This window comes from Hemiscyllium ocellatum, chromosome 45 (genome assembly GCF_020745735.1).
Source record: "Hemiscyllium ocellatum isolate sHemOce1 chromosome 45, sHemOce1.pat.X.cur, whole genome shotgun sequence".
Classification (NCBI taxonomy): domain Eukaryota; kingdom Metazoa; phylum Chordata; class Chondrichthyes; order Orectolobiformes; family Hemiscylliidae; genus Hemiscyllium; species Hemiscyllium ocellatum.
In genome coordinates this window covers 4,112,960-4,139,295 of record NC_083445.1, presented here as the reverse complement: position 1 = coordinate 4,139,295, position 26,336 = coordinate 4,112,960, and the positions used below count along the sequence as shown (strand labels likewise).

The 26,336-nt window shown below is 48.0% G+C and overlaps 1 protein-coding gene across 3 annotated transcripts; it reads left to right on the top strand.

Moving 5' to 3' along the window:
* Nucleotides 1-2,392: 2,392 nt before the first annotated feature.
* On the top strand, nucleotides 2,393-22,501 carry dnase2 (deoxyribonuclease II, lysosomal). 3 transcript variants are annotated; one of them, XM_060855206.1, is made up of 7 exons: nucleotides 2,393-2,605; nucleotides 9,502-9,614; nucleotides 12,733-12,898; nucleotides 14,259-14,334; nucleotides 15,514-15,675; nucleotides 17,433-17,630; nucleotides 19,699-22,501. In XM_060855206.1, the coding sequence occupies exons 2-7, from the start codon at nucleotides 9,502-9,504 to the stop codon at nucleotides 20,094-20,096; spliced, it is 1,113 nt and encodes a 370-aa protein (XP_060711189.1). In that variant the 5' UTR covers nucleotides 2,393-2,605; the 3' UTR covers nucleotides 20,097-22,501. The 3 variants fall into 3 exon arrangements, with proteins under 3 accessions (XP_060711189.1, XP_060711188.1, XP_060711187.1); XM_060855205.1 differs by having other exon boundaries at nucleotides 2,393-2,697; XM_060855204.1 differs by lacking the exon at nucleotides 2,393-2,605 and adding an exon at nucleotides 2,705-2,933.
* The last annotated feature ends 3,835 nt before the right edge of the window (nucleotides 22,502-26,336 follow it).

Below are 26,336 nucleotides of genomic sequence, written 5' to 3'. Positions count from 1 at the left end.
AAATTGCCCGTAGTGTTAGGTAAGGGGTAAATGTAGGGGTATGGGTGGGTTGCGCTTCGGCGGGTCAGTGTGGACTTGTTGGGCCGAAGGGTCTGTTTCCACAATGTAAGTAATCTAATCTAATTAATTTAATCTAATTGCAAAATACACTTCTCCCTCGACAATGTTGAATGGAATATTCTACAGTTAGCAACGAGCCATTGTGGAGCCGGAAGGTGTTGAGCTGGCTTTGCAGATTCCTTGGCCACTCACGGAATCACCTGCTGGTTGAATGCATCGTGTTTGTAACCTTTGCAGAGTTTGTCTCTCAGACTGATGGTGATGTCAGTGCCAGTCTGGATGCTTGAATAGTTTGGGTTCCCCTCCAGTAACCGTCCTATACCTGTCCAGTAGATGATGGTCTCGCCAGAGGCTGTGTGTTTGAGCCTTATTCAGGGACAAAGCCTCTGATTAATATGGGATTTACACATTAATCACTCAAAACCTGCATCTTCATTCTCTAAGTTATAGAGTTATAGAGTCATAGAGATGTACAGCATGGAAACAGACTCTTCAGTCTAACCCGTCCCTGCCGAACAGATATCCCAACCCAGTTGAAAATATGTTGCTAGTTAAAGCACAGCAGGTTAGGCAGCATCCAAGGAATAGGAAGTATTCCTTGGATGCTGCCTAACCTGCTGTGCTTTAACCAGCAACACATTTTCAACTGTGATCTCCAGCATCTGCAGACCTCATTTTTTACCCGAAGATATCCCAACCCAATCTAGTCCCACCTGCCAGCACCCGGCCCATATCCCTCCAAACCCTTCCTATTCATATACCCATCCAAATGCCTCTTAAATGTTGCAATTGTACCAGCCTCCACCAAATCCTCTGGCAGCTCATTCCATACACGTACCACCATCTGCGTGAAAAAGTTGTCCCTTAGGTCTCTTTTATATCTTTCCCCTCTCACCCTAAACCTATGTCCTCTAGTTCTGGACTCCCCAACCCCAGGGAAAAGACTTTGTCTATTTATCCTATCCATGCCCCTCATAATTTTGTAAACCTTTATAAGGTCACCCCTCAGCCTCCGACGCTACAGGGAAAACAGCCCCAACCTGTTCAGCCTCTCCCTATAGCTCAGATTCTCCAACCCTGGCAACATCCTTGTAAATCTTTTCTGAACCCTTTCAAGTTTCACAGCATCTTTCCGATAGGAAGGAGACCAGAATTGCACGCAATATTCCAACAGTGGCTTAACCAATGTCCTGTACAGCTGCAACATGACCTCCCAACTCCTGTACTCAATACTGTGACCAATAAAGGAAAGCATACCAAACGCCTTCTTCACAATCCTATCTACCTGTGACTCAACTTTCAAGGAGCTATGAAACTGCACTCCAAGGTCTATTTGTTCAGCAACACTCCCTAAGACCTTACCATTAAGTGTATAAGTCCTGCTAAGATTTGCTTTCCCAAAATGCAGCACCTCCCATTTATCTGAATTAAACTCCATCTGCCACTTCTCAGCCCATTGGCCCATCTGGTCCAGATCTTGTTGTAATCTGAAGTAACCCTCTTCGCTGTCCACTACTCCTCCAATTTAGGTGTCATCTGCAAACTTACTAACTGTACCTTTTATGCTCACATCCAAATCATTGATGTAAATGACAAAAAGTAGAGGACCCAGCACCGATCCTTGTGGCACTCCACTGGTCACAGGCCTCCAGTCTGAAAAACAACCCTCCACCACCACCCTCTGTCTTCTACCTTTGAGCCAGTTCTGTATCCAAATGGAGGAAAAAGTGAGGTCTGCAGATGCTGGAGATCAGAGCTGAAAATGTGTTGCTGGTTAAAGCGCAGCAGGTCAGGCAGCATCCAAAGAACAGGAAATTCGACGTTTCCTGCCCGAAACGTCGAATTTCCTGTTCCTTGGATGCTGCCTGACCTGCTGCGCTTTAACCAGCAACACAGTTTCAGCTCTGTATCCAAATGGCTAGTTCTCCTTGTATTCCATGAGATCTAACCTTGCTAATCAGTCTCCCATGGGGAACCTTGTTGAACGCCTTACTGAAGTCCAGTGATTAAAGACTTAACAGCAATCTAGGTTTGTTCAATACTTTGCACCAGTTGTAAGGCACTTTGATCTTTTACTATAAACTCCAAGTCCTATGATCCTGTCCCTGATGAAGGAGCAGTGCTCTGAAAGCTAGTGCTTCCAAATAAACCTGCTGGACTATAACCTGGTGCTGTGTGATTTTTTTAACTTTGTCTACCCCAGTCCAACACCAGCTCCTCCACATCATCAGCATGATGGACAGAGACTATTTTGTAATGATTGAAAGTGAAACCTTGTTTAACCCTCATACCGCTGCTGATCCTGCCTGCCAGCCCTTACACTTCGAAAGCTGGGCTGACCGGGAAGACAGTGTGCCAGGGAAACAATTTCGTTTTGTTGTTGTGTGAAGTTCTGGCACTTTGTGAAGACAAAATGAAGGGCTCTGGCCCGAAGCGTCGAATTTCCTGCTCCTTGGATGCTGCCTAACCTGCTGTGCTTTAACCAGCAACACATTTTCAACTTTGTGAAGACACACCTACCGAGACAGAGTGGAACGGACATCTGGTATTTCAACTTGTTTAAACTGCTCCCAACTTTGTCTCATTATCACTTGGTGCTCAATAGCGACTCGTTCAGGAAATATTCCGAGCAGGGAAGTGAGTAAAAAATACATTGTTTCCTGTGTGGAGAAATCCTCAAAGCAGGAACATAATTTGTCTTGTTGAAATTAGGTTCAATACCAAGTACCCTCCCAGAGTTTAAGATGGACTCTTCCAAACAGATGAGATTCCAAAGCCTCTGTTGTGACACATTGTGTGAAGTCTTTAAAGAAAGGGTTCGAGCTGGGTGCTAACTTTCTGACGATGAATGTGGTTTCACATCTGTTAAAAGGGTAAGGATCAGACAGGCAGGCTCCACGCTGAAAACACACGCCGGACAGGGAGTACATGGGCGCGGTAACTAGGGTTAACACTGAGCGAGAGGGAGGTCAGAGGGACCTGGTCATCTGACTGCAACAGGGAAACTGTGTCTGTCTGTCTGTGTTTATGTGTGTGTGTCTGTGTTATGTGTGTGCCTGCCTGTGTGTGGGTCTGTGTGTCTGTCTGTGTTTCTGTGTGTGTGTGTCTGTCTGCCTGTGTGTGTGGGTCTGTGTGTTGGTGTGTGTGTGTCTGTCTGTCTGTCTGTGTCTGTGTTTATGTGTGTGCCTGTCTGTGTGTGGGTCTGGGTATCTGTCTGTCGGTGTGTGTGTGCCTGTCTGTCTGTGTGTGTTTGCGTTTGTGTCTGTGTGTGTGTGCCTGTCTGTATGTTCCTGTGTGTGGATCTGTGTGTCTGTGTTTATGTGTGTGCCTGTCTGTCGGTGTGTCTGTCTGTGTGTGGGTCTGTGTGTTGGTCTGTGTTTGTGTGTGTGTGTGCGCGTGTGTCTGTCTGTCGGTGTGTCTGTCTGTGTGTGGGTCAGTGTGTCTGTCTGTGTGTTGATTTGGAGATACTGGTATTGGACTGTGCTGTACAAAGTTAACTTTGACTCCATAAGTCAGTTGAAAGCCTTTCCTCACCCCCTTCTGTATAACACAATCTGAATCCTTTGTAGACTGCCTCCTGTTGTTCCTGCTCTTCAGTCTCGCCTGCACCCCTCCCCCACCACCTCTCTACTTCTGTTCAAAATGAACTCGCACACGTCCATTACAATTCAGATCTGACACAACTGCTTTTTTTCCCACAGCATTTGTACCCGACACTCAGCAATATATTGCGATTTAGTCACCTTACTCTTTATGAGGTGTGTTTTGTTTATTGAGACATTCGATGGGAGGGCAGTTTCTGGTTATGTACCTCTTGTCTGTCCATGTCTCTAGTTCTGTAAGTCAGTGCTGGGCAGTCATCAAGTTTAAACAGTCTAGAGATGGTCATGGTCACAAAGTTCACATTAATTAAAGAATGAACGGGGATTTGCAGGCAGACTAGGTAAATCTGTTGACAATCCTGTGCCTATCCTTTGTTCTTTGTGTGTTGTTCCTAGCATGTTCTCAGCAGTTAATAACCACCGCATTGGAGTGTGGGGCTGGAGTTATTTTTTTATTTCAAAAATATACTTTCTTCATAAAATATTTTGATGATCTGTACAATTGGTCATGCCATACATGCATAAACATTCCATTTCTTTGCATACAGAGACAGAGTAATCATTCATAAATACAGGTCTGTACGATTACTATCCACATATTTAGCCGGGTGGGGGGGGTGCGGTCAGCAGAGCCCCCTTACTGCGTGGGTCCCCTGCTCTTAGGCAGGCAGACGTTACACGGTGGTCTTTCCCCACCACGCTTTGGCGGCAGCTGCCCCAAGCCTCAGTGCGTCCCTCAACACGTAGTCCTGGATCTTGGAATGTGCCAGTCTGCAACACTCAATTGGGGTCAACTCCTTCAGCTGGAAGATCAACAGGTTTCGGACCGCCCAGAGAGCATCCTTCACCGAGTTGATGATCCTCCAGGCACAGCTGATGTTCATCTCGATGTGCGCCCCAGGGAACAGACCATAAAGCATGGAGTTCCTTGTCACGGAGCTGCTTGGGACGAACCTCGACAAACACCACTGCATTCCTCTCCAGACTTCCTCTGCGTAGGCACATTCCAGAAGTAGGTGTGTGACAGTCCCATCCCCCCACAGCCGCTTCGAGGGCAGCGTACGGTGCGGCTGAGAGTCTGGGCGTGCATAAAGGATCTCACAGGCTTTCAGCTGGAAGATCAACAGGTTTTGAACCGCCCAAAGAGCGTCCTTCACCGAGTTGATGATTCTCCAGGCGCAGTTGATGTTCGTCTCAGTGTGCATCCCAGGGAACAGACCGTACAGCACAGAGTCCCTCATCACGGAGCTGCTCGGGACGAACCTCGACAAACACCACTGCATTAAACACCCTTCTCACCACCAGCTAAGCCATGTCTTGGTGCTTGTTGGAAAGTTCTGGCGATGAGGCATTCTGCCAAATGACTTTGACGGTCTGCTCAGGGAACCGCTCGACAGGATCCGCCCTCTCCTTTTCCCGAAGGGTCTCGAGGACACTACGTGCTGACCACTTCCTGATGGACATGTGGTCAAAGGTGTTTTTCTTCATAAACTTCTCCACGAAGGACAGGTGTTACAGAACGGTCCAACTACTCGGAGCGTTCCACGGCAGCGAGGCCAGGCCCATCCATCGCAACACCGGGGACAGGTAGAACCTCAGTACATAGTGACACTTGGTGTTTGCGTACCGGGGATCCACACACATCTTGATGGAGTTTTTTTTATATATATATATATATATATATATATATGCTGAGACCAGGCACCAGCACCAAACGTCAGTGCCTGAAGGACATTGCTGAATTGGGTCAGGAGTTTGTGATCATCAAGAGCTACACAGTCACTGTCACTGACACCAGCTTTTTGTTTCCAGATTAATCACTTGGATTCAATTCAACGAAAACTGAAAGAACTGCGGATGCTGGAAATCTAAAACAAAATCAGAAGTTGCTGGAGAAGCTCAGCAGGTCTGGCAGCATCTGTGCAGAGAAATCCAAGTTAACGTTTCGTGTCCGGTCACCCTTCCTCAGAACCCGAAACATTAACTCTGATTTCTCGTCATAAATGTTGCCAGACCTGCCGAGCTCATCCAGCAACCTTGGTTTTGTTCCTGTTATGAAGGTGTGGGTGTACTGTACCTTTAAGAGAGCAAAAGCTAGCAGTGACAGCGCCAAGTGTTCTCAATAAGACACAGTGTAACATGTGCTCCAGCTGCTGGGGTAGCTAGTTGCCTGGAAACAACAAAACAGATTTGGATTAGGCCAATCAGTTTAAATTATACCCCAAAAAATTACCAAATTCCAGTCCAGTTTGAATTGAGTATATCAACAATCTAAAAAGCCAGTGACACAATCTGATGCTTTGCGGGGGTATAAGTTCGGGGAAAATAGAACAGTTGGGAGGAGAACTGACAAGCCAATGACATCTGCACACTGCCCAGAAAAATAGATCTGTTAAAAGGTACCTGAATAGATCAGTAACCTGTGGAGCAGACTTCCCAAGAAGAAGAAGACAGGAATTCAGAGGAAACTGAAAGGGGCTTGGTTTTAAGACAAGGTGTGTTGTTTTGTAAATCTTAATTGGGAGTTTTATCAGACTAATATTATAGAAGGGAAGGTAAAAGATAGGTAAGAGGAAGGACTTGTAAATAGTTGTTAGTTAATTATTCTCTGTTATATTTTAAGAAATAAAGTTGTTAATTTTTACTTTAAGTAGTTCTTGGCCACTTGAATTTTGACAGATTGCTGCACAGGATAAATCTTCTCTAGTTGCTAGTTTTAAATTAAGCAGGAGGGTTTAACCTGTGACAGAACATTTCAAATGAATGAGGTTGGATTTTCTGGAGCAGTCCTCCACTTTTTTGGATGTAAACGTGGTAAGTGCTCTGCCACATGCCTAGATAAAAACAGTGACTGCAGATGCTGGAAACCAGATTCTGGATCAGTGGTGCTGGAAGAGCACAGCAGTTCAGGCAGCATCCGAGGAGCAGTAAAATCGACATTTTGGGCAAAAGCCCTTCATTAGGAATAAAGGCAGAGAGTCTGAAGCCTGGAGAGATAAGCTAGAGGAGGGTGGGAGTGGGGAGAGAGTAGCATAGAGTACAATAGGTGATGGGGGAGGAGATGAAGGTGATAGATCAGGGAGGAGAGTGGAGTGGATAGGTGGAAAAGAAGATAGGCAGGTAGGACAAGTCATGGGGACAGTGCTGAGCTGGAAGTTGGAACTAGGGTGAGGTGGAGGAAGGGGAAATGAGGAAACTGGTGAAGTCCACGTTGATGCCCTGGGGTTGAAGTGTTCCGAGGCGGAAGATGAGGCGTTCTTCCTCCAGGTGTCTGGTGGTGAGGGAGCGGCGGTGAAGGATGCCCAGGACCTCCATGTCCTCGGCAGAGTGGGAGGGGGAGTTGAAATGTTGGGCCACGGGGCAGTGTGGTTGATTGGTGCGGGTGTCCAGGAGATGTTCCCTAAGGCGCTCTGCTAGGAGGCGTCCAGTCTCCCCAATGTAGAGGAGACCGCATCGGGAGCAATGGATACAATAAATGATATTGGTGGATGTGCAGGTAAAACTTTGATGGATGTGGAAGGCTCCTTTAGGGCCTTGGATGGAGGTGAGGGAGGAGGTGTGGGCACAGGTTTTGCAATTTCTGCAGTGGCAGGGGAAGGTGCCAGGATGGGAGGGTGGGTCGTAGGGGGGCATGGACCTGACCAGGTAGTCACGGAGGGAACGGTCTTTGCGGAAGGCGGAAAGGGGTGGGGAGGGAAATATATCCCTGGTGGTGGGGTCTTTTTAGAGGTGGCGGAAATGTCGGCGAATGATTTGGTTTATGCGAAGGTTGGTAGGGTGGAAGGTGAGTACCAGGGGCGTTCTGTCCTTGTTACGGTTGGAGGGATGGGGTCTGAGGGCTGAGGTGCGGGATGTGGATGAGATGCGTTGGGGGGCATCTTTAACCACGTGGGAAGGGAAATTGCGGTCTCTAAAGAAGGAGGCCATCTGGTGTGTTCTATGGTGGAACTGGTCCTCCTGGGAGCAGATACGGCGGAGGCGGAGGAATTGGGAATACGGGATGGCATTTTTACAGGAGGTGGGGTGGGAAGAGGTGTAATCCAGGTAGCTGTGGGAGTTGGTGGGTTTGTAAAAAATGTCAGTGTCAAATCGGTCATCATTAATGGAGATAGAGAGGTCCAGGAAGGGGAGGGAGGTGTCAGAGATGGTCCAGGTAAATTTAAGGTCAGGGTGAAATGTGTTGGTGAAGTTGATGAATTGCTCAACCTCCTCGCGGGAGCACGAGGTGGTGCCAATGCAGTCATCAATGTAGCAGAGGAAGAGGTGGGGAGTGGTGCCAGTGTGATTACGGAAGATCAACTGTTCTACATAGCCACAAAGAGACAGGCATAGCTGGGGCCCATACGTGTGCCCATGGCTATGAGGAAGTGGGAGGATTCGAAGGAGAAATTGTTAAGGGTGAGGACCAGTTCGGCCAAACGAATGAGAGTGTCGGTGGAAGGGTACTGTTGGGGACGTCGGGAGAGGAAAAAACGGAGGGCTTGGAGGCCCTGGTCATGGCAGATGGAGGTGTAGAGGGATTGGATATCCATGGTGAAGATGAGGCATTGGGGGCTGGGGAAACTGAAGTCTTGGAGGAGGAGGAGGGCATGGTTGGTGTATCGAATGTATGTGGGGAGTTCCTGGACTAGGGGGGATAGGACAGTGTCAAGGTAGGTAGAAATGAGTTCAGTGGGGCAGGGCCATGCTGAGACAATGGGTCGGCCAGGGTGGTCAGGCTTGTGGATCTTGGGAAGAAGGTAGAACCGGGCAGTGCGGGGTTCCCGGACTATGAGGTTGGAAGCTGTGGGTGGGAGATCTCCTAAGGTGATGAGGTTCTGTATGGACTGGGAGATGATGGTTTGGTGATGGGGGGTGGGGTCATGGTCGAGAGGGTGGTAGGAAGAGGTGTCTCGAGTTGGCGTTTGGCTTCAGCCATGTAGAGGTCAGTGCACCAGACTACCACTGCGCCCCCTTTATCCGCTGGTTGATGGTGAGGTTGGGATTGGAGCAGAGGGACTGGAGGGCTGTGTGTTGTGAGGGTGAGAGGTTGGAGTGGGGGAGGGGGGTAGACAGGTTGAGGCGGTTAATGTCCCAGCAGCAGTTGGAAATGAAGAGTTTGAGGGTGGGTAATAGGCCAGCGCGGGGTGTCCAGGGGGATGCAGTGTGTTGGAAGTGAGCGAAGGGGTCCTCGGAAGGTGGGCGGGAGTCCTGATTGTGAAAGTAAGCTCGGAGGCGGAGGCAGCGGAAGAAGTGTTTGACGTCACGGCGTGTATTAAATTAATCTTTTTCACGGCGTGTATTAAATTAATTTTTTTCTCGATGTAGTCGGCAAAAGTGAGGACTGCAGATGCTGGAATGCCTCTATTCCTGATGAAGGGCTTTTGTCCGGAACGTCGATTTTCCTGCTCCTCAGATGCTGCCTGACCTGCTGTACTTTTCCAGCACCACACTCTGATCTAAACACACATCTAGATATAGGCTAGTGCTGCATGAGAACAGGTTTCTACTGACAGTGAAAAGTCCGAAGTCAGGCAGCATCAGGTGATAGTCCAACAGGTGAAATCACAAACTTTCAAATAAACCTGTTGGATTATTGCCTGGTTTGATCTGACTTCTGACTTTGACCATCCCAATCCAACACTGACACCGCCACATCATTGAAAAGAGTGGGGAGCCTTAAAGTGATAGTGATTTAGATAATGCCAACTCTGGATATCAGGGGACAACAGTTATGGAGGGAAGGGGAGCATTGCAATGGAGTCGGACAAATTCAGTGGAAATTAATGCAATAAATATTGATTTTTGCTGCAAGAGGTATGTTTCCAGCCTGTTAGTCTTGGACATTCTTGTCTTTCAGATGGCCAACTCCAATTACTGGTCTGCACTTGCCTGTCTGACTGTAACCTGCTCTGTGTATTTTGCTACCTCTGACATTTCCTGTTACAATGACAATGGGCAGCCAGTGGATTGGTAAGTTGAAACATTTTGCTTGCCACACCTGCGACTTGTTCAAATAAGGACCAGGAAAACATGAGAAGTGACCTTTCTGAGCAAGAGACAACACAAACATGTTCTGGACTTGGCTCTCTCTCTCTCCACAGCTTCTGCCAAACCTGCTGAGTTCCTCCAGCAATTTCTGTTTTTGTTCAGAGAAACAGGAAAAGACCACTTGATTAGGGAGATATCTCCATGGAATCCCAGAATCCCAACAGGACGGAAGGAGGCCATTCGGCCCATCGAGTCTGCACCACCCCTCTGAAGAGTGTCCCACTCAGACCAAGCTCCCTACCATATCCTGTAACCCCACAGCTACCCTGACTATTCCATCTAGCCTACACATCAACGAACACTATGGACCATTTCCCATGTCCAATCCACCCTAACCTGGATATGTTTGGATTGTGGGAGGAAACTAGAGCACCTGGAGGGAACCCACGCAGACACGGGGAGAATGTGCAAACTCCAAACAGATGGTCACCCAGTAGTGGAATTGAACCTGGGTGCTAACCACTGAGCCACTGTGCCACCCAAAGAACTCATGAGTGGTTTATGATAGCTCAATCAATAAAAATATAAAACACATACCATAAGACCATAAGATAGGAGTGGAAGTAAGGCCATTTGGCCCATCGAGTCCACTCCGCCATTCAATCATGGCTGATGGGCATTTCAACTCCACTTATCAGCGTTCTCCCCGTAGCCCTTAATTCCTCGAGACAACAAGAATCTATCAATCTCTGCCTTGAAGACATACAATATGTGATGAGGGAGAGGGATTATGTCACTGAACTAGACGCTGAGAATTCAGGCTAATGCTGTGGCTACAAAATCAGAAATTGTTGTAAAAGCTCAGCAGATCTGGCAGCATCTGTGAAGAGAAATCAAAGTTAGCATTTCAGGTCAAGTGACTCTTCCTCAGAACTGGAGATGTGGGTTCAGATGGTGGAAAACAGACAAATAATGAGAATGCTAGCCGTAGCCACAGACTGTGGTGATCAGTCAATGTGTTACTGTCAAGGTGGTGAAAGGTGAAATTGGAGGGGACAAAGGTTCATCTCCTATCTGTCCCCTTGTACAGTACTCCCCCGTCTCCAGCTATAGCCTGTGGCTCGGCAGTGCTGACAAGCACTGTGATAGTGCTGCCAGTAGCTGACTAGTATCGGGAAGTGACAATGTTGGCTGATTTTGACAGAGCGGTCAACACAAACTGTTGGAATAATGGTGCAACATCAACAAAAGCAGAAGTTCGACGCTGAAGCTCCATTCTGTCTCCTCACTGAGTGATGGCAGTTCATCTCTGAGCCCTGACCATTTCCTTCTCTTCCTCCAGCTCATTGAGGTTTTTGAGTTTCAGTCATGCCAGCTCCATTTTCACGTGATTGTTAACTCAGTAACTGATTGACATAATCTTGCTTTGTTACTCAGTCAAAAAATGTTTTCTAGCAGTGTAGCAAAGAAGAGGGGTGACCTTATCGAGGTTTATAAAATCGTGAGTGGCATATATAAAATGAATGGCAGCTCTCTTTTCCCTAGGGTGGGGGAGTTCAGGACTAAGGGACACATCTTTAAGGTGAGAGGAAATAGATTTTAAAAAGACGAGGGGCAACTTTCTTTACACAGTGTGGTTCACGTATGGAATTAACTTCCAGAGGAAGTAATGGATGTGGATCCAGTTACAACATTTAAAAGACACTTGGATAAGTACATAAACAAGAAATGTTTGGAGGGATATGTGCCAAGCCCAGGCAGGTGGGATTAGTTTTGTATGGGATTTTAGTTGGCATGGACTGGTTGGACCGAAGGGTATGATTAGATTAGATTACTTACAGTGTGGAAACAGGCCCTTCGGCCCAACAAGTCCCCACCAAAGCACAACCCACCCAGACCCATTCCCCTACACTTACCCCTTCACCTAACCTACGGGCAATTTAGCATGGCCAATTCACCTGACCCACACATCTTTGGACTGTGGGAGGAAACCAGAGCACCCGGGGGAAACCCATGCAGACACGGGGAGAATGTGCAAACTCCACACAGAGAGTCGCCTGAGGCTGGAATTGAACCCAGGTCCCTGGCGCTGTGAGGCAGCAGTGCTAACCACTGTGCGGCCCCAATGTTTGCATGTTGTATGACTCTGACTCTATAACGTATATAACCTCTTCCTGAATTTGAGATTTAAATTGTCAGCAATCATGTTTTGTCCTACTGACTTGTGTTTTGGCTCCGATCCACTGATCTTTTCACAAAACGTGTCCCTCAGTGTGTGGGTTTATTAACATCGAAAGGCATTAATCTTGTCCTTGTGAACCTGTGATAGTGACTCAGTGACACTTAGTACATTGTTTGTAATTGTTATTTCCATCAATGTCAATTGGAGCAATGCTCATTGCTGAGCCAACACTTGGTTTCTACAATTGAGAATTAATTTTATCACAATTACACAACTAATATTACACAATTGGAACTTCCCCTTCTTGGAACGATTGTCAATTTTCTACTTGTTTCTGGGGTGTGATCCTGTGTTAGGATTTTTAAAGGCACATGGATAATACTGACAAGACCAGCATTTGTTACCCATCCCCAGTTGCCTGTTGAGAAGGTGGTGTTGAACTACTTTCTTGAACTACTGCAGTCCATATGCTGTAGGTGGACCCACAATGCCCTTAGGGTGGGAATTCCATGCATTTGAACCAGTGACAGTGAAAGAATGGAGATATATTTCCAAGTCAGGATGGTGAGTGGAGGGGAACTTGCAGAGGATGGTATTCCCATGTATCTGCTGCATTTGTCTTTCTAGATGGAAGAGTTCTTTGGTGAATTTCTGCAGTGCATCTTGTAGAAGGAACACACTGCTGCTACTGAGCGTGGATGGTAGAGGGAGGGGATGTTGACGTTGGTGAATGGGGTGCCGGTCAAACTGGCTGGATGGTGTCAAGCTCTGCGTTCTGAGTGAAGAGGGATGTTGAATTGTTAGCTCTTCCTGACTGGGAATGGTGGAGTGGTGTTTATCACACAAGCTGTCTTTGCAGTTTACATCTGTCGCCTTACTGTCCAACCCTCTGTCTCTCACCCACCCATCTGCTTTCAGGTTCATTGTTTACAAGTTACCCAAACATATCAGTGAAACTGGTTTACAGTACATGTACATGGACTCCTCAAGCAATGGCTGGAGAACTGGAAACCGATTGATTAATGACACAGGCTCTGCTGTGGGAGGAACTCTACAGCAGCTCTATGAGAAATCCAAACTGCAGGTAACTAAAGGGTGGTTTGACTATCAGGGTTGAGCAGTGTATCAGGTTTGCACTCAAACGTTAATCAGCCCAGGGAACCAAATTCTGACATTTCTCACAGTGGATTGGAGAATGAATCATTTGCGTTTATATAGCGACTTCCACCATGTCTGCTGTCTCTAAGCACTTTACAGGCAATGAGGTACATGGTGGAGTGTAGTCACTGACGTAATGAAGGGAACACGATATCTAATTTGTGCACACACCAAGCTCCACCAAACAGCTATCTGATAATGACCAGATCGTCAGTTTTTGAGGGATTAGTGTTCAGCTCTCAGTGAGATCTCCCCCCCCACTGAAATTAAAAAGTTGCCATTCAATTCTTTTTCAGCTCCACTCGAGAGGGAAGAATGATTAATTAGAAGTGGTACATACCCGAAGGATTTGTCCGTATCTCAGGCCAGTCTAGTAAAACATCATCCAGTCACTGATCTTTAATTTATTGGTCAGTGGATTGAGTATAGACGTTGGGAGGTCATGTTGCGGCTGCACGGGACATTGGTTAGGCCACTTTTGGAATACTGCGTACAATTCTGGTCTCCCAAATATGTTGTCAAACTTGAAACGATTCAAAAAAGATTTACAAGGACGTTGCCAGGGTTGGAGGATTTGAGCTACAGGGAGAGGCTGAATAGGCTGGGGCTGTTTTCCCTGGAGCGTCGGAGCCTGAGGTTTGTAAAATCATGAGTGGTATTGGTAGGGTAAATGGACTAGGTCTTTTCCCCGGGGTGGGGGAGTCAAAAATTAGAGGGCACAAGTTTAAGACGAGAAGGGAAAGACTTAAAATGGACCTGAGGGACAACGTTTTCATGCAGAGGGTGGCGCATGTATGGAATGAGCTGCCAGAGGAAGTAGTGAAGGCTAGTACAATTACAACATTTAAAAGGCATCTGAATGGGTACATGAATAGAAAGGGTTTAGAGGAATATGGGTCAAATGCTGGCAAATGGGACTAGATTATATTAGGACATCAGGTCTGCATAGACAAGTTGAACCTAAGGGTCTGTTTCTGTGCTGTACATCTCTGTAACTCCAGTTCCCTCAGATGTTCTCCATGTGTGGGAGAAAGTAAAAGACTGCAGATGCTGGAGATCAGAGTTGAAAAGTGTGGTGCTGAAAAAACACAGTTGGTCAGGCATTTTCCATGTGTGGTCAAATATCCATTCTGAAGTAATTCTTCCATGGGATATAGGTTTCATTGTCAAGAACACACTTACCTGTAACATAAAATACAATGAGAATCCATTTCAGTGCTGAAATTTGTAATTGGTGGGGCTTTGTCATTTTATCTTCATCTCCTTCCTCTGTTTTGTTTTTCCAGAGGGACCAAGTAGCATACGTGCTCTACAATGACCAGATCCACCTCACCTCGACCAGCTATGGTGGACATACGAAAGGTGATGAGCAATACCTGGATTGTACTGTTTCCTCCAGGCCGGAAGCAATGTTCTGATCATTCTGAGTGTTTGTTTCAAATGTCAGGAACTTGTTTTCCCCTGCCTCCACTCTTCATCATTATATATCAACTTGAAATACGTGACTGAGTCAATGATTTCTCTGGCCTGTTCTCTGTCATTCCTTGTTTCTATCCTTGTCTAAGGCTGAGGTTTTGTTACTTCAGGACTTGTCTGTTACATTATTCTCTGGCCACCTTGAAAATTCTGCTGCCCAAACCCATGACCACTTCCATCTCCAAGGGCATTAGGTACATGGGAACATCACCACCTTCAAGTTCCCCTCCAAGCCACTCACCATCCTGATTTGGAAACCTATCTCCATTCCTTCACTGTTGCTGGGTCAAAATCCTGGAATTCCCTCCCTAACAGTGGGTGGACTGCAGTGGTTCAAGAAAGCAGCTCACCACCACCTTCTCAAGGGTAACTTAGGGACAGGCAATAAAATGCTGACCCAGCCCATGACACCCCACATCATACAAATGAAGTTTTTTTAAAAAAAAGTAGTCATTCTCATCATCCATCTTTCATTCAGTTCAATCTAATATTCAGTATTCACGTTTCTCCGTGGTTTCCCTTTCTCTCCCTATCTCTGAAACCTCCTCCAGCTCTATAATCCTCTACAAACACATCATTCATTCCATTCTTATGCAGCATGGTCATTTCTTTTCTACCGTGGTCCATGACCAAATAAAAACAAAGATTGCTGGAGAAACTCAGCAACCATTTCAAGTCCTAGACAAAGAAGTCGATGGATACGTTGACCTTCAGACCAGGTCCCTGGACACAAAACATTAACTCTGCTTCTCTCTCCACAGATGCAGCCAGACCTGATGAGTTTCTCCAGCAATATGCGTTTTTGTTGTTTCATCATCCAATCCTACTTAATGATGTTCCTCTGCCGTGCCTTGGGGCATTTAACTCTGTTAAAGGAGCTCTATAAATACAGGTTGTTGTTGTTGTATTCTCAACTTTTTCAGAGTCAAATACTCAAACCACTGGCTGACAGGAGGTCAGTTCTTGGTGCTTCCTTTGTGCCAAGACTAGAGTAATTCACCCAGCGTGAGTTGAACGATATGAATGTTGGAAGTGTTTACTGATTAATGTATGCTTTATTCTCAGGAGTTGTCCTTTTGGATGACATACAAGGTTTCTGGTTGGTCCACAGCACTCCGTACTTCCCACCCAGAACTGACCAATCCTACATTTGGCCACACAATGGAGAGAAAAATGGACAGTCCTTTCTGTGTGTTACCTACCGATATGGCCAGTTTAAAGATATTGGTGAGAGGATTACTCAGTCGGCATTGCTGCTTTACCATCAGGATAATGTAAAGCCCCCTTTTGAGACTCTGTTGGTCATGGTACAGATGGTACAGCCTCCCTAAACATGTCAATTTGCTCGCTGAAGCTAGGAGTTGCCGTACGGATGGTTCTCCTATGATGTGATGGTTGCATTCTTGCGCAACGTTGTGCGATAGAAAAATCGTGCTTTACAAACAGCGCTTGAAGTGATGACGATGCAATCGCGTTACAGCCAACACGTGTTTTAAAAGTTTGTGCTTTAGTAACACTGTCCCCAGTTCATCCAATAGCAAATTTGCGTTAATGAAATGCACGTTATAACAGAATGACCTGTACTAGAAATAAGTTTGATCAAACTCCGGGGTTACTGAGGGATTATCTATTTTTAGGTGGTTGGTTAGCTCAGTTGGCAGGATGGCTGGTGATGCCAACGGTGTGGGTCTGATTCCTGCACCGGCTGAGGTTACCATGATAGACTTGCCTTCTCAACCTCTTCCCTTGCCAGAGGCAATGCGACCCTCCGGTTAATCCATCCCCAAACATCTCAATCTAAAGTTACTGAAGGAATGAAGCACCGGGCAGTGCCCGCAGTTAACGGGACGCGAACATGCGACCAGACAGATTTCAAAGAAATCGAAGTAGCTACTGAGCTAAAGCCGGCACCAGGCTTCTGCCCGATCCTCCTGCTCCTCGGAGGCTGCCTGAACTGCTGTGCTTTTCCAGCACCACTAATCCAGAATCTGCAGTCACTGTTTTTACCTATCTCAATCTAAAGACAGAGCAGTAAGAAGTGAGGTCTACAGATGCTGGAGATCAGAGCTGAAAATGTGTTGCTGGTTAAAGCGCAGCAGGTCGGGCAGCATCCAAGGAGCAGGAAATTCGACGTTTCGGGCACAAGCCCTTCCTCATTCCTGATGAAGGGCTTATGCCCGAAACGTCGAATTTCCTGTTCCTTGGATGCTGCCTGACCTGCTGCGCTTTAACCAGCAACACATTTTCAGCTCTAAAGACAGAGCAGCCCGGCAAGGTCTTACAAGGCTATGGTAGCTTTTTAAAGTAGTTTTAAAAAGAATATTCAGCCTGGATTCTTAACCAACATTCACTGGACACAGTTTGGCCCAAGAGGCTGAGGGACGGTGGACCTTCAGGCCTCATAACGATGGGGACCTGCTGTTGGTAAATTGGTAAATATCTGGGGCGCACACATTTTCAGAGAGAACGGTGACTATATGGAACCCTTGGTCTCAGAGCCCTCAAGGCGCAGAATATAAATGTGTTTACAAGGAGATGCTAGAATCCAGCAGGAGGATGGAAGAACACAGCAAGCCAGGGTTACCCCCGAAACCTCGACATCTCCACCTCCTGATGCTGCCTGACTTGCTGTGTTCTTGTGTGTTTACGAGGGAGAAGGGGGTTAAGTAGATGGGGGTTCGAAGTGGGGTAGGTGCTGCTGCTCATGTGGATGGGCCGAATGGACTGTGTGTGTGTGTGTGTGTGTGTGTGTGTGTGTGTGTGTGTGTGTGATGTAGACTTAATAGCAGGCTCCTATGTCCTGTGAAACATCAACCTCCAGGAAGACAGAATAATTCACCAACCTCTTCAGTCCAAGGGGAAAAGGAACTTGTTCTGAACTGGACTTTAAATTTTTATTTTAATTCTTTATTCATTCATTCAAAGGGTTGCATTGGTGTGTGCATTTCTGGAAATGTTTAATGGTCCTGCGCTTCCTTTTGCAGGTACGCAGTTGTTGTACAATAATCCTCATGTCTACGATTATTCGATCCCACCCTCTTTTGCCAAAGACCTGGTGAACCTCAACAAGGCAGCGACCGGGGAAAAGGTGGAGACCCCTCCCTGGCAGAGTAAACTCGTCCTGTCATCAGCAGCTGGAAAACATTTCACCAGTTTTGCGAAGAGCAGGAAATTTGGGGATGGTAAGGTACTTGTCACTGTCTCTCTCTCTCTCTCTCTCTTTTCTCACAATCTTTCTCCCTGATTCCCTGGTCCGCCCTCTCTCTAAATTAATCTTGGGCTTTGGCTCCTTACCAACTGTTCCAGTTCACGGTCACTTCCTGTTTAACAACACATGCTGGAGAACACAGTGGGTCAGACAGGATCCATGGAGTGAGAGCAAGCCAACGCCTGCAGTTTAACTCAAAACGGTAGCTTACTCTGTCTGTCTGTCTGTCTCTCTCTCTCTTTCTCTCCCTGGATTCTGCCTGACCCGCTGTGATTTCCAGCATCTTATGTTTTCATGAAAAGCAGCACCTGCAGTAATTTGTTCCTACTTCCTGTTTAAACCTGTCCCATTCCTGGAGAATTATGTCCCATAGCCATCTTCATAAGGTTGTTGGGTGTAAATAAAATGTGTGGGGCCATGGGAGCAGAGCAATGGTGTGGACTGATTGGAGACAACTCAGGCATGTTGGCAGTACAAGATCCAATTGAATCTACCACCACCACCCTCAGGCTGCATGTTCCATATCCCAATAACTCTCTCTCAGCGTTAAAAAGAAAGAGAAAAACTCCCCTTTGGCTTTGTTGTGTTCTTTTTCCAATTACCTTTCAATTTGTATTCCTCTCTGCACCTTCCTGCTAGTGCAAACAGTTTATCTTCTTTCTAATCTGTTAAAAGCTGGTTATAATTTTGAACTTGATTAAATCTCCCCTTTAGTGTATGAGTCTTAAGTCGAGCTCTTTCTGCTGCTACATGTAACGCAGCAAATGCCTTGGATTGCGCTACCAGAGAAGGTGATGGGAGCAGCATTCAAGAAGCACCTGGACAAATCCGTAAATAAGAAAGGAATAGAGGGATATGGATCCTGTAAGCGAAGACAGTTTTAGTATAGAAGGGCAAAATGTGATGGCGCAGGCTTGGAGGGCTGAAGGGCCTGTACCTGTGCTGTATTGTTCTTTATATAACTGAATGTAGCTGGGGAGGATTCCAACACTCTAGCTATTTTAATTCCAGCCTCCCATTTGTATCCTTAGGTTCCAGACACTAAGTCTAATCCTAATTAGACGATGGCAGGTATTATTGTATGGAATTTCATAGATTGTACAGCACAGAAACAGCCCATTCAGCCCATCTGATCCGTACTAGTGCATGTGTTCCACATGAGCCCTCACATCCTTACTCCATCTTACTCTATCAACATACTTTTCCATTTCTTTCTCCAGTGTTCATCCAGCTCCCTTTCAACAGACTTCTTATTTATCTTGTTATAGACTAGGCCAGACCACTCAAAACATTATTAAGCAGGCAGCCCCAAACCTAACTTTGCAATTTATTTCGGTAAGTATACAGTGAAAATTACCTGGAGTAAGACAGCTAGGTTGACTACTAGATTTTAAAACAGACAAAATTACACAATGAAAAACAAAGAACAGAATAATGAACCCCGACAGAACTCAGCCTGTCCAGCTAGATGTAATTATGTTGTTCTGAATATTTGCAACACTCCCAATAAGCAAACTCCCTTTAAAACCAGTATCGATGGAACACATGCTTACAGGTTGAAGTTGAGGGGCAGTAAAGAGAGAGAGTTTCCACATCGCTCCCTTTTGAACTTGCCAGTTCAAGACTGAACTAAAACTGCTCTGCTCAGCCCAGCTAGAGAGCTGACCACTCCTCTCTCTTTATACGGGGCACTTCTAAAACATGACCACTTTGGCCTAGAGTCCCGTCTGTTTACATATAAACAAAAGGCCTCTCAAAATGCTTTACATCTCTGTACCAAACCAGACTGATGGGAGCCTGGCCCAGTTGATTGCCCCTCTGAATAAAACCAAGGACATAATCTCCTCGAGCCAAGGAACAGCTATTAGCAAAAAAAGGGATGAGCCTTGTGACAATCTCAACCACGTGTTGGAGTATCACATTTCTCACTGTTCACTTTTATTATAGTTCATTCTCCTGCCTGGATTTATAAGTGACTGTTGAATGTTGATGAGCTGATTGGAAGAGGTAGAGAGCTTCATGAATGTGCCCTTGTATTGCAGATTTATACTCTGGCTGGGTAGCAGACTCCTTTCAGAGTGATTTGTTGGTTCAGACCTGGCCAAACTCTGCACACACTCTCCCATCCAACTGCACCATGACGTACTCTGTGTACAACGTGAAGGTCATTACCTTCAGCACACAGCTTAGCTTCAAAAGCAGCATGGATCATTCGAAATGGTGTGTAACAAGACCAGGCTCAGAAGTGAAGTGGACCTGCATTGGGGATATCAACCGAGACCAGGCACAGGAGCACAGAGGAGGTGGAACGGTCTGCACTGACGATCCCGCCGTCTGGGATTCTTTCTCGAATTTGGTTGCGTCCTGTGAGTTTTGTGCATGCACTTGCAGTGAGAAGGAAAGGAGGGACATGCGAGCTGAGGCTTGGACCGTGGTTTAAGGGGAAACACGCAATTGTTTGTTTCTGCTTTGCTTCTCTACGTCTGCATTCGCGAAACTGTTTGTTTGTTTGTAGATCAGTCCAGAGAGAGAGATTTGCTGGCGTCCCATCTGGCCAGCTTCAATCCAGGCTCTGTCCCTCAAGCAGGCAATCATCTCACAATCTTTCTTTCAGACCCATATTTCGGATGAGACACAAATCAAACCCTGTCCTACACTTTCCATGGGGGCTGAAAGGACCCCATGACCACTATTTCAAAGGGGCCCTGGCCAATATTTATTCTCAAACCAACCTGAACCAGATTATCCAATCATTGCTGATCGTGAGAGCTTGCATGTGCAAATTGGCTGCTAGGTTTCCCGTATTACACCAATGACTAGACTTCATAAGTACCTTATTGGCTGTAAGACAGTTTGCAACATTTTAAGGTTATATAAGGTGTTGTAGAAATGCAAGATGTCCCTTTCATTACATGGTTCCCCTGCCTCGATTCCTAACATTTGAACTTTGAAGTGAAACACACACATTTTGATGAAGGATTGCAAGGGCTCACATCACCCAGCTACATGAGAGTGTCCAGAGGAAGCAGTGTACCCTTCCATTGGAGCTTGGAACTAATTCTGCTCTTACCAACCTGTATCTTCCTCCCATTACAAGTGGGGCACCGTGAAGCCCCACATCCCCCAATCCTTCTCACAGATGTAGAAACATTAGAAGAATTGCAGCACAGAACACCTGCATCACTCAGGCTCTGGTATATCCTTGTCTTGTTTGTCCTTACTTTGCATTGAGATTGCTTGCATCAGGGAGGTGCAGTGGCTGAGTGGTTAGCACTGCTGCCTCACAGCACCAGGATCCAGAGTTCAACCTCACACTTGGTTTGCCCATTCTCCCTGTGTCTGCGTGGGTTTCCTCTGTGTGCTCCGGCTTCCTCCCATCATCCAAAGATGTGCAGGTTAGGTGGACTGGCTGTGCTAAATTGCCCAGAGTGCTCAGGGATGTGTAGGTTAAGTGTATTAGTCAGGGGAAAATGTAGAGTAGTAGGGACTGGGTTTGTGTGGGATACTCTTCGGAGGGTCAGTGTGGACTTGTTGGGCTGAAGGGCCTCTTTCTACACCGTAGGGATTCTGTGATTTTCTGTTGCTGTGCAATACTAAAAGTGGAAACTGTACAGTGATGAACATCCTTTTGTATCCTGTCCACCATCTCCAAGGCACAAGCCAGGAGTGTGATGGAATATTCCCCACTTGCCCTGGATGGGTGCAGCTCCAAGAACACTCAAGAAGCTCGACACCATCTGGGATAAAGCAGTATGTTTGATTGGCACCAAACATTCAGTCCCTCCACCAACGATGCTCAGTCGCAGCAGTGTGTACTATCTACAAGATACACTGCAGAAAATCACAAAGATCCTCAGACAGCTCCTTCCAAACCCATGACCTGTACCACCGATAAGAACAAGGGCAACAGATACGTAGGAACACTTTCATCCCCTGCAAGCTCTCCTCCAGGCTACTCACCATCCTGGCTTGGAAATATGTCGTTGTTTCTTCAGTTTCACTGGGCATCCACTGTAGCAGCACCATGTATGTCTTTACACCCCAAGGACTGAAACAGTTGAAGAAGGCAGCTCCCTCCATCTTGTCCAGAGCAGTTAGGGAGGGGCAATAGATGTTGGCCCAGCCAGTGAGGCCCATGTTCCATTAAATCATTTCAAAAAGCAAACATATCAGATGTTTTTAACCAAGCACTGCCGACAGTACACTGTTTAATTTATAGCATTGATATAGCGAATTTTGAAAAGATTTGTAGCTCAGGCTGAGGTTCTGGATGTAGGTTTGCTCACTGAGCTGGAAGGTTCATTTCCAGACATTTTGCCACCATACTAGGTAACATCTTCAGTGGGCCTCTGGTGAAGCACTGTACATGATACCTGCTTTCTATTTATATGTTTGTGTTTCGTTGGGTTGGTGATATCATTTCCTGGGGTGATATCATTTCCTGTGGGTGATGTCATTTCCGGTTCTTTTTCTCAAGGGGTGGTAGATGGGGTCTAACTCGATGTGTTTGTTGATAGAGTTCCGGTTGGAATGTCATGCTTCGAGCCACTCTATCGACAAACTCATGGAGTTAGACTCCCATCTATCACCCCCTGAGAAAAAGAACAGGAAATGACATCACCCACACAAAGAAACCCAAACATATAAATTGAAAGCAGGAATCATGCAGAGTGCTTCGCCTAAGGCCCACTGAAGATGTTGCCTAGTGTGGTGACGAAACGTCTGGAAATGAACCTTCCAGCTCAGCGAGCAAACCTACATCCATAGCATTGACTCTCCTGAATCATTAATAAATTGGATGCTGACTTTGTTGCATAACAGAATAAATCCGTCTTTTTAACCTGATGTTTCTGCTCTGGATTTACTGTCAACGAGCTCCTAATATCAATCCATACCGCATGTACACGGCACAGCTGGGAAAACCTACACAGACACGCAGCACGTAAGGAGGCTATTCAGCCCTTTGTGCCTTGTGCTGGGTCTTTGAAAGCGCTCTCCCTGTAGTCAGACTCCACCCCCTCCTCCTGCAAATTCCACTGCTCTTGCTGCCCCCTGCAATCGTTTCTATTTCCAGTACCATTCAATTCCCTTCTAAGAAAGTTATTCCTTTGACTTTTTTCACTAATTTGGCATAGTTATAATGTCGCAGGTCCAGTGATCCTGACCCCCTTCTGCCCCAGTGTGATGCTTTGGTGACAGGGGTTCAAATCTCACCATGGCATATGGTGATTCAATAAAATCTGGAGGTTTTTAAAAAAAACCATGGAACAATTGTCAGTTCTTGAAAAAAAAATCACATCGAGGTCACTCATGCCCTTCAGAGAAGGAAGTGTGTCATCCTTATCCACTCTGGTCTACACATAACCCTGTGGTTGACTCTTAACACCCTTGATGTGGTCCTGGCAAGCCACTCAAGTCAGTGGGCAATTAGAGATGGGCAGGAAGTGCTGGTCCAGCCAGCCAGCAATACCATGAACAAAATTTAAAAACTTATTTTAAGCAGCACTGCCCACACTGCGTGAAATAAAACATTCTCACCCCTCCACATCATTCTAAGATTACCAAAAGATCCTGATCAATTGGACCAATGGCTGAGGAGTGGTAGATGGAGCTAAGTTCGGATAAATGTGAAGTGTGGAATTTGGTAACACAGACAAAGGCAGGACTTCTACAATTAATGGTAGGGCCCTCGATAGGGTTCTCAAACAGAGACCTACAGAATGGAGAGGGGTGTGTGAGGGTGAATGGAGAGGGCGGTGTGAGGGTGAATGGGGAGGGGTGTGTGAGGGTGAATGGGGAGGGGTGTGTGAGGGTGAATGGGGAGGGCGGTGTGAGGGTGAATGGAGAGGGCGGTGTGAGGGTGAATGGGGAGGGGTGTGTGAGGGTGAATGGGGAGGGGGGTGTGAGGGTGAATGGGGAGGGGTGTGTGAGGGTGAATGGGGAGGGCGGTGTGAGGGTGAATGGGGAGGGGGGTGTGAGGGTGAATGGGGAGGGCGGTGTGAGGGTGAATGGGGAGGGGGGTGTGAGGGTGAATGGGGAGGGCGGTGTGAGGGTGAATGGAGAGGGGGGTGTGAGGGTGAATGGGGAGGGGGGTGTGAGGGTGAATGGGGAGGGGGGTGTGAGGGTGAATGGGGAGGGGTGTGTGAGGGTGAATGGAGAGGGGGGTGTGAGGGTGAATGGGGAGGGGGGTGTGAGGGTGAATGGGGAGGGGTGTGTGAGGGTGAATGGGGAGGGCGGTGTGAGGGTGAATGGGGAGGGCGGTGTGAGGGTGAATGGGGAGGGGGGGTGAGGGTGAATGGGGAGGGCGGTGTGAGGGTGAATGGGGAGGGGGGGTGAGGGTGAATGGGGAGGGGGGTGTGAGGGTGAATGGGGAGGGGATTGTGAGGGTGAATGGAGAGGGTGTGTGACGGTGAATGGGGAGGGCGTTGGACGGTGAATGTGGAGGGGGTGTGAGGGTGAATGTGGAATGGTGGGTTGGAGGGTGAATTGAGAGGGTGTGTGAGGGTGAACAGAGAGGGGGTGTGAGGGTGAACAGAGAGGGGGATGTGAGGGTGAACAGAGAGGGGTGTGTGAGGGTGAACAGAGAGGGGGGTGTGAGGGTGAACAGAGAGGGGGGTGTGAGGGTGAATAGAGAGGGGGGTGTGAGGGTGAACAGAGAGGGGGATGTGAGGGTGAACAGAGAGGGGTGTGTGAGGGTGAACAGAGAGGGGGGTGTGAGGGTGAACAGAGAGGGGGGTGTGAGGGTGAATAGAGAGGGGGGTGTGAGGGTGAATAGAGAAGGGGCTGTGGGGTGTGTGAGGGTGAACAGAGAGGGGTGTGTGAGGGTGAACAGAGAGGGGTGTGTGAGGGTGAACAGAGAGGGGGTTTGGAGGGTGAACAGAGAGGGGGGTTGGAGGATGAATGCAGAGAGGGGATGTGAGGGTGAACAGAGAGGGGGGTGTGAGGGTGAACAGAGAGGGGTGTGTGAGGGTGAACAGAGAGGAGGTTTGGAGGGTGAAAGGAGAGGGGGGTGTGAGGGTGAGCAGAGGGGGGTGTGAGGGTGAACAGAGAGGAGGTTTGGAGGGTGAAAGGAGAGGGGGGTGTGAGGGTGAGCAGAGGGGGGTGTGAGGGTGAATGGAGAGGGGGGTGTGAGGGTGAACGGAGAGGGGGGTGTGAGGGTGAGCAGAGGGGGGTGTGAGGGTGAAAGGAGAGAGGGGTGTGAGTGTGATGGAGAAGGGGGTGTGAGGGTGAATGGAGAGAGGGGTGTGAGTGTGAGCAGAGGGGGGTGTGAGGGTGAATGGAGAGGGGGGTGTGAGGGTGAGCAGAGGGGGGTGTGAGGGTGAATGGAGAGAGGGGTGTGAGAGTGAATGGAGAGGGGGGTGTGAGTGTGAGTAGAGGGGGTGTGAGGGTGAACAGATGTGAGGGGTGTGAGGGTGAAGGGAGGGGGGTGAGAATGAACAGAGGGGGGGTGTGAGGGTGAAGGGAGAGGGGTGTGTGAGGGTGAACAGAGAGGGGGGTGTGAGGGTGAATGGGGAGAGGGTGTGAGGGTGAATAGATGGGGTGTGTGAGGGTGAAGGGAGAGGGGGTGTGAGGGTGAACAGAGAGGGGGGTGAGGGTGAAGGGGGGGTGAGGGTGAACAGAGAGGGGGGTGTGAGGGTGAATGGGGAGAGGGTGTGAGGGTGAATAGATGGGGTGTGTGAGGGTGAAGGGAGAGGGGGATGTGAGGGTGAAGGGGGAGAGGGTGTGATGGTGAATAGAGGGGGTGTGTGAGGGTGAAGGGAGAGGGGGTGTGAGGGTGAACAGAGAGGGGGGTGAGGGTGAACAGAGGGGGGTGTGTGAGGGTGAACAGAGGGGGGTGTGTGAGGGTGAACAGAGGGGGTGTGTGAGTGTGAACAGAGGGGGGTGAGGGTGAAGGGAGAGGGGGGTGAGGGTGAAGGGAGAGGGGGGTATGAGGGTGAACAGAGAGGGGGGTGAGGGTAAAGGGAGAGGGGGGTGAGGGTGAAGGGGGGGTGAGGGTGAAGGGAGAGGGGGGTGAGTGTGAATAGGGGGGGTGAGGGTGAATGGAGAGGGGGTGTGAGGGTGAAGGGAGAGGGGGGTGTGTGAGGGTGAACAGAGGGGGGGGTGTGAGGGTGAAGGGAGGGGGGTGTGAGGGTGAATAGAGGGGGGGTGAGGGTGAAGGGAGAGGGGTGTGTGGGTGAAGGGAGAGGGGTGTGTGAGGGTGAACAGAGGGGGGTGTGAGGGTGAAGGGGGGTTGAGGGTGAATAGAGAGGGGGTGAGGGTGAATGGAGGGGGGTGTGAGGGTGAAGGGAGAGAGGTGTATGAGGGTGAACAGAGGGGGGGGTGTGTGAGGGTGAACAGAGGTGGGGGATGTGAGGGTGAAGGGGGGGTGAGTGTGAATAGAGGGGGGGTGAGGGTGAATGGAGAGGGGGTGTGAGGGTGAAGGGAGAGGGGGGTGTGTGAGGGTGAACAGAAGGGGGTGTGTGAGGGTGAAGGGGGGGTTGAGAGTGAACAGAGGGGGGTGTGAGGGTGAACAGAGGGGGGTGTGTGAGGGTGAACAGAAGGGGGTGTGTGAGGGTGAAGGGGGGTTTGAGAGTGAACAGAGGGGGGTGTGAGGGTGAACAGAGGGGGGTGTGTGAGGGTGAACAGAGGGGGGTGTGAGGGTGAACAGAGGGGGGTGTGTGAGGGTGAACAGAGGGGGGTG

Bases quoted from the DNA above. Each gene is read 5' to 3' on its own strand.
- dnase2 (XM_060855206.1), top strand. From the start codon at position 9,502: ATGGCCAACTCCAATTACTGGTCTGCACTTGCCTGTCTGACTGTAACC. The intron at 14,335-15,513 runs GTGATGAGCAAT...CTTTATTCTCAG, and splicing joins CTATGGTGGACATACGAAAG to GAGTTGTCCTTTTGGATGAC. The intron at 15,676-17,432 runs GTGAGAGGATTA...TTCCTTTTGCAG, and splicing joins TGGCCAGTTTAAAGATATTG to GTACGCAGTTGTTGTACAAT.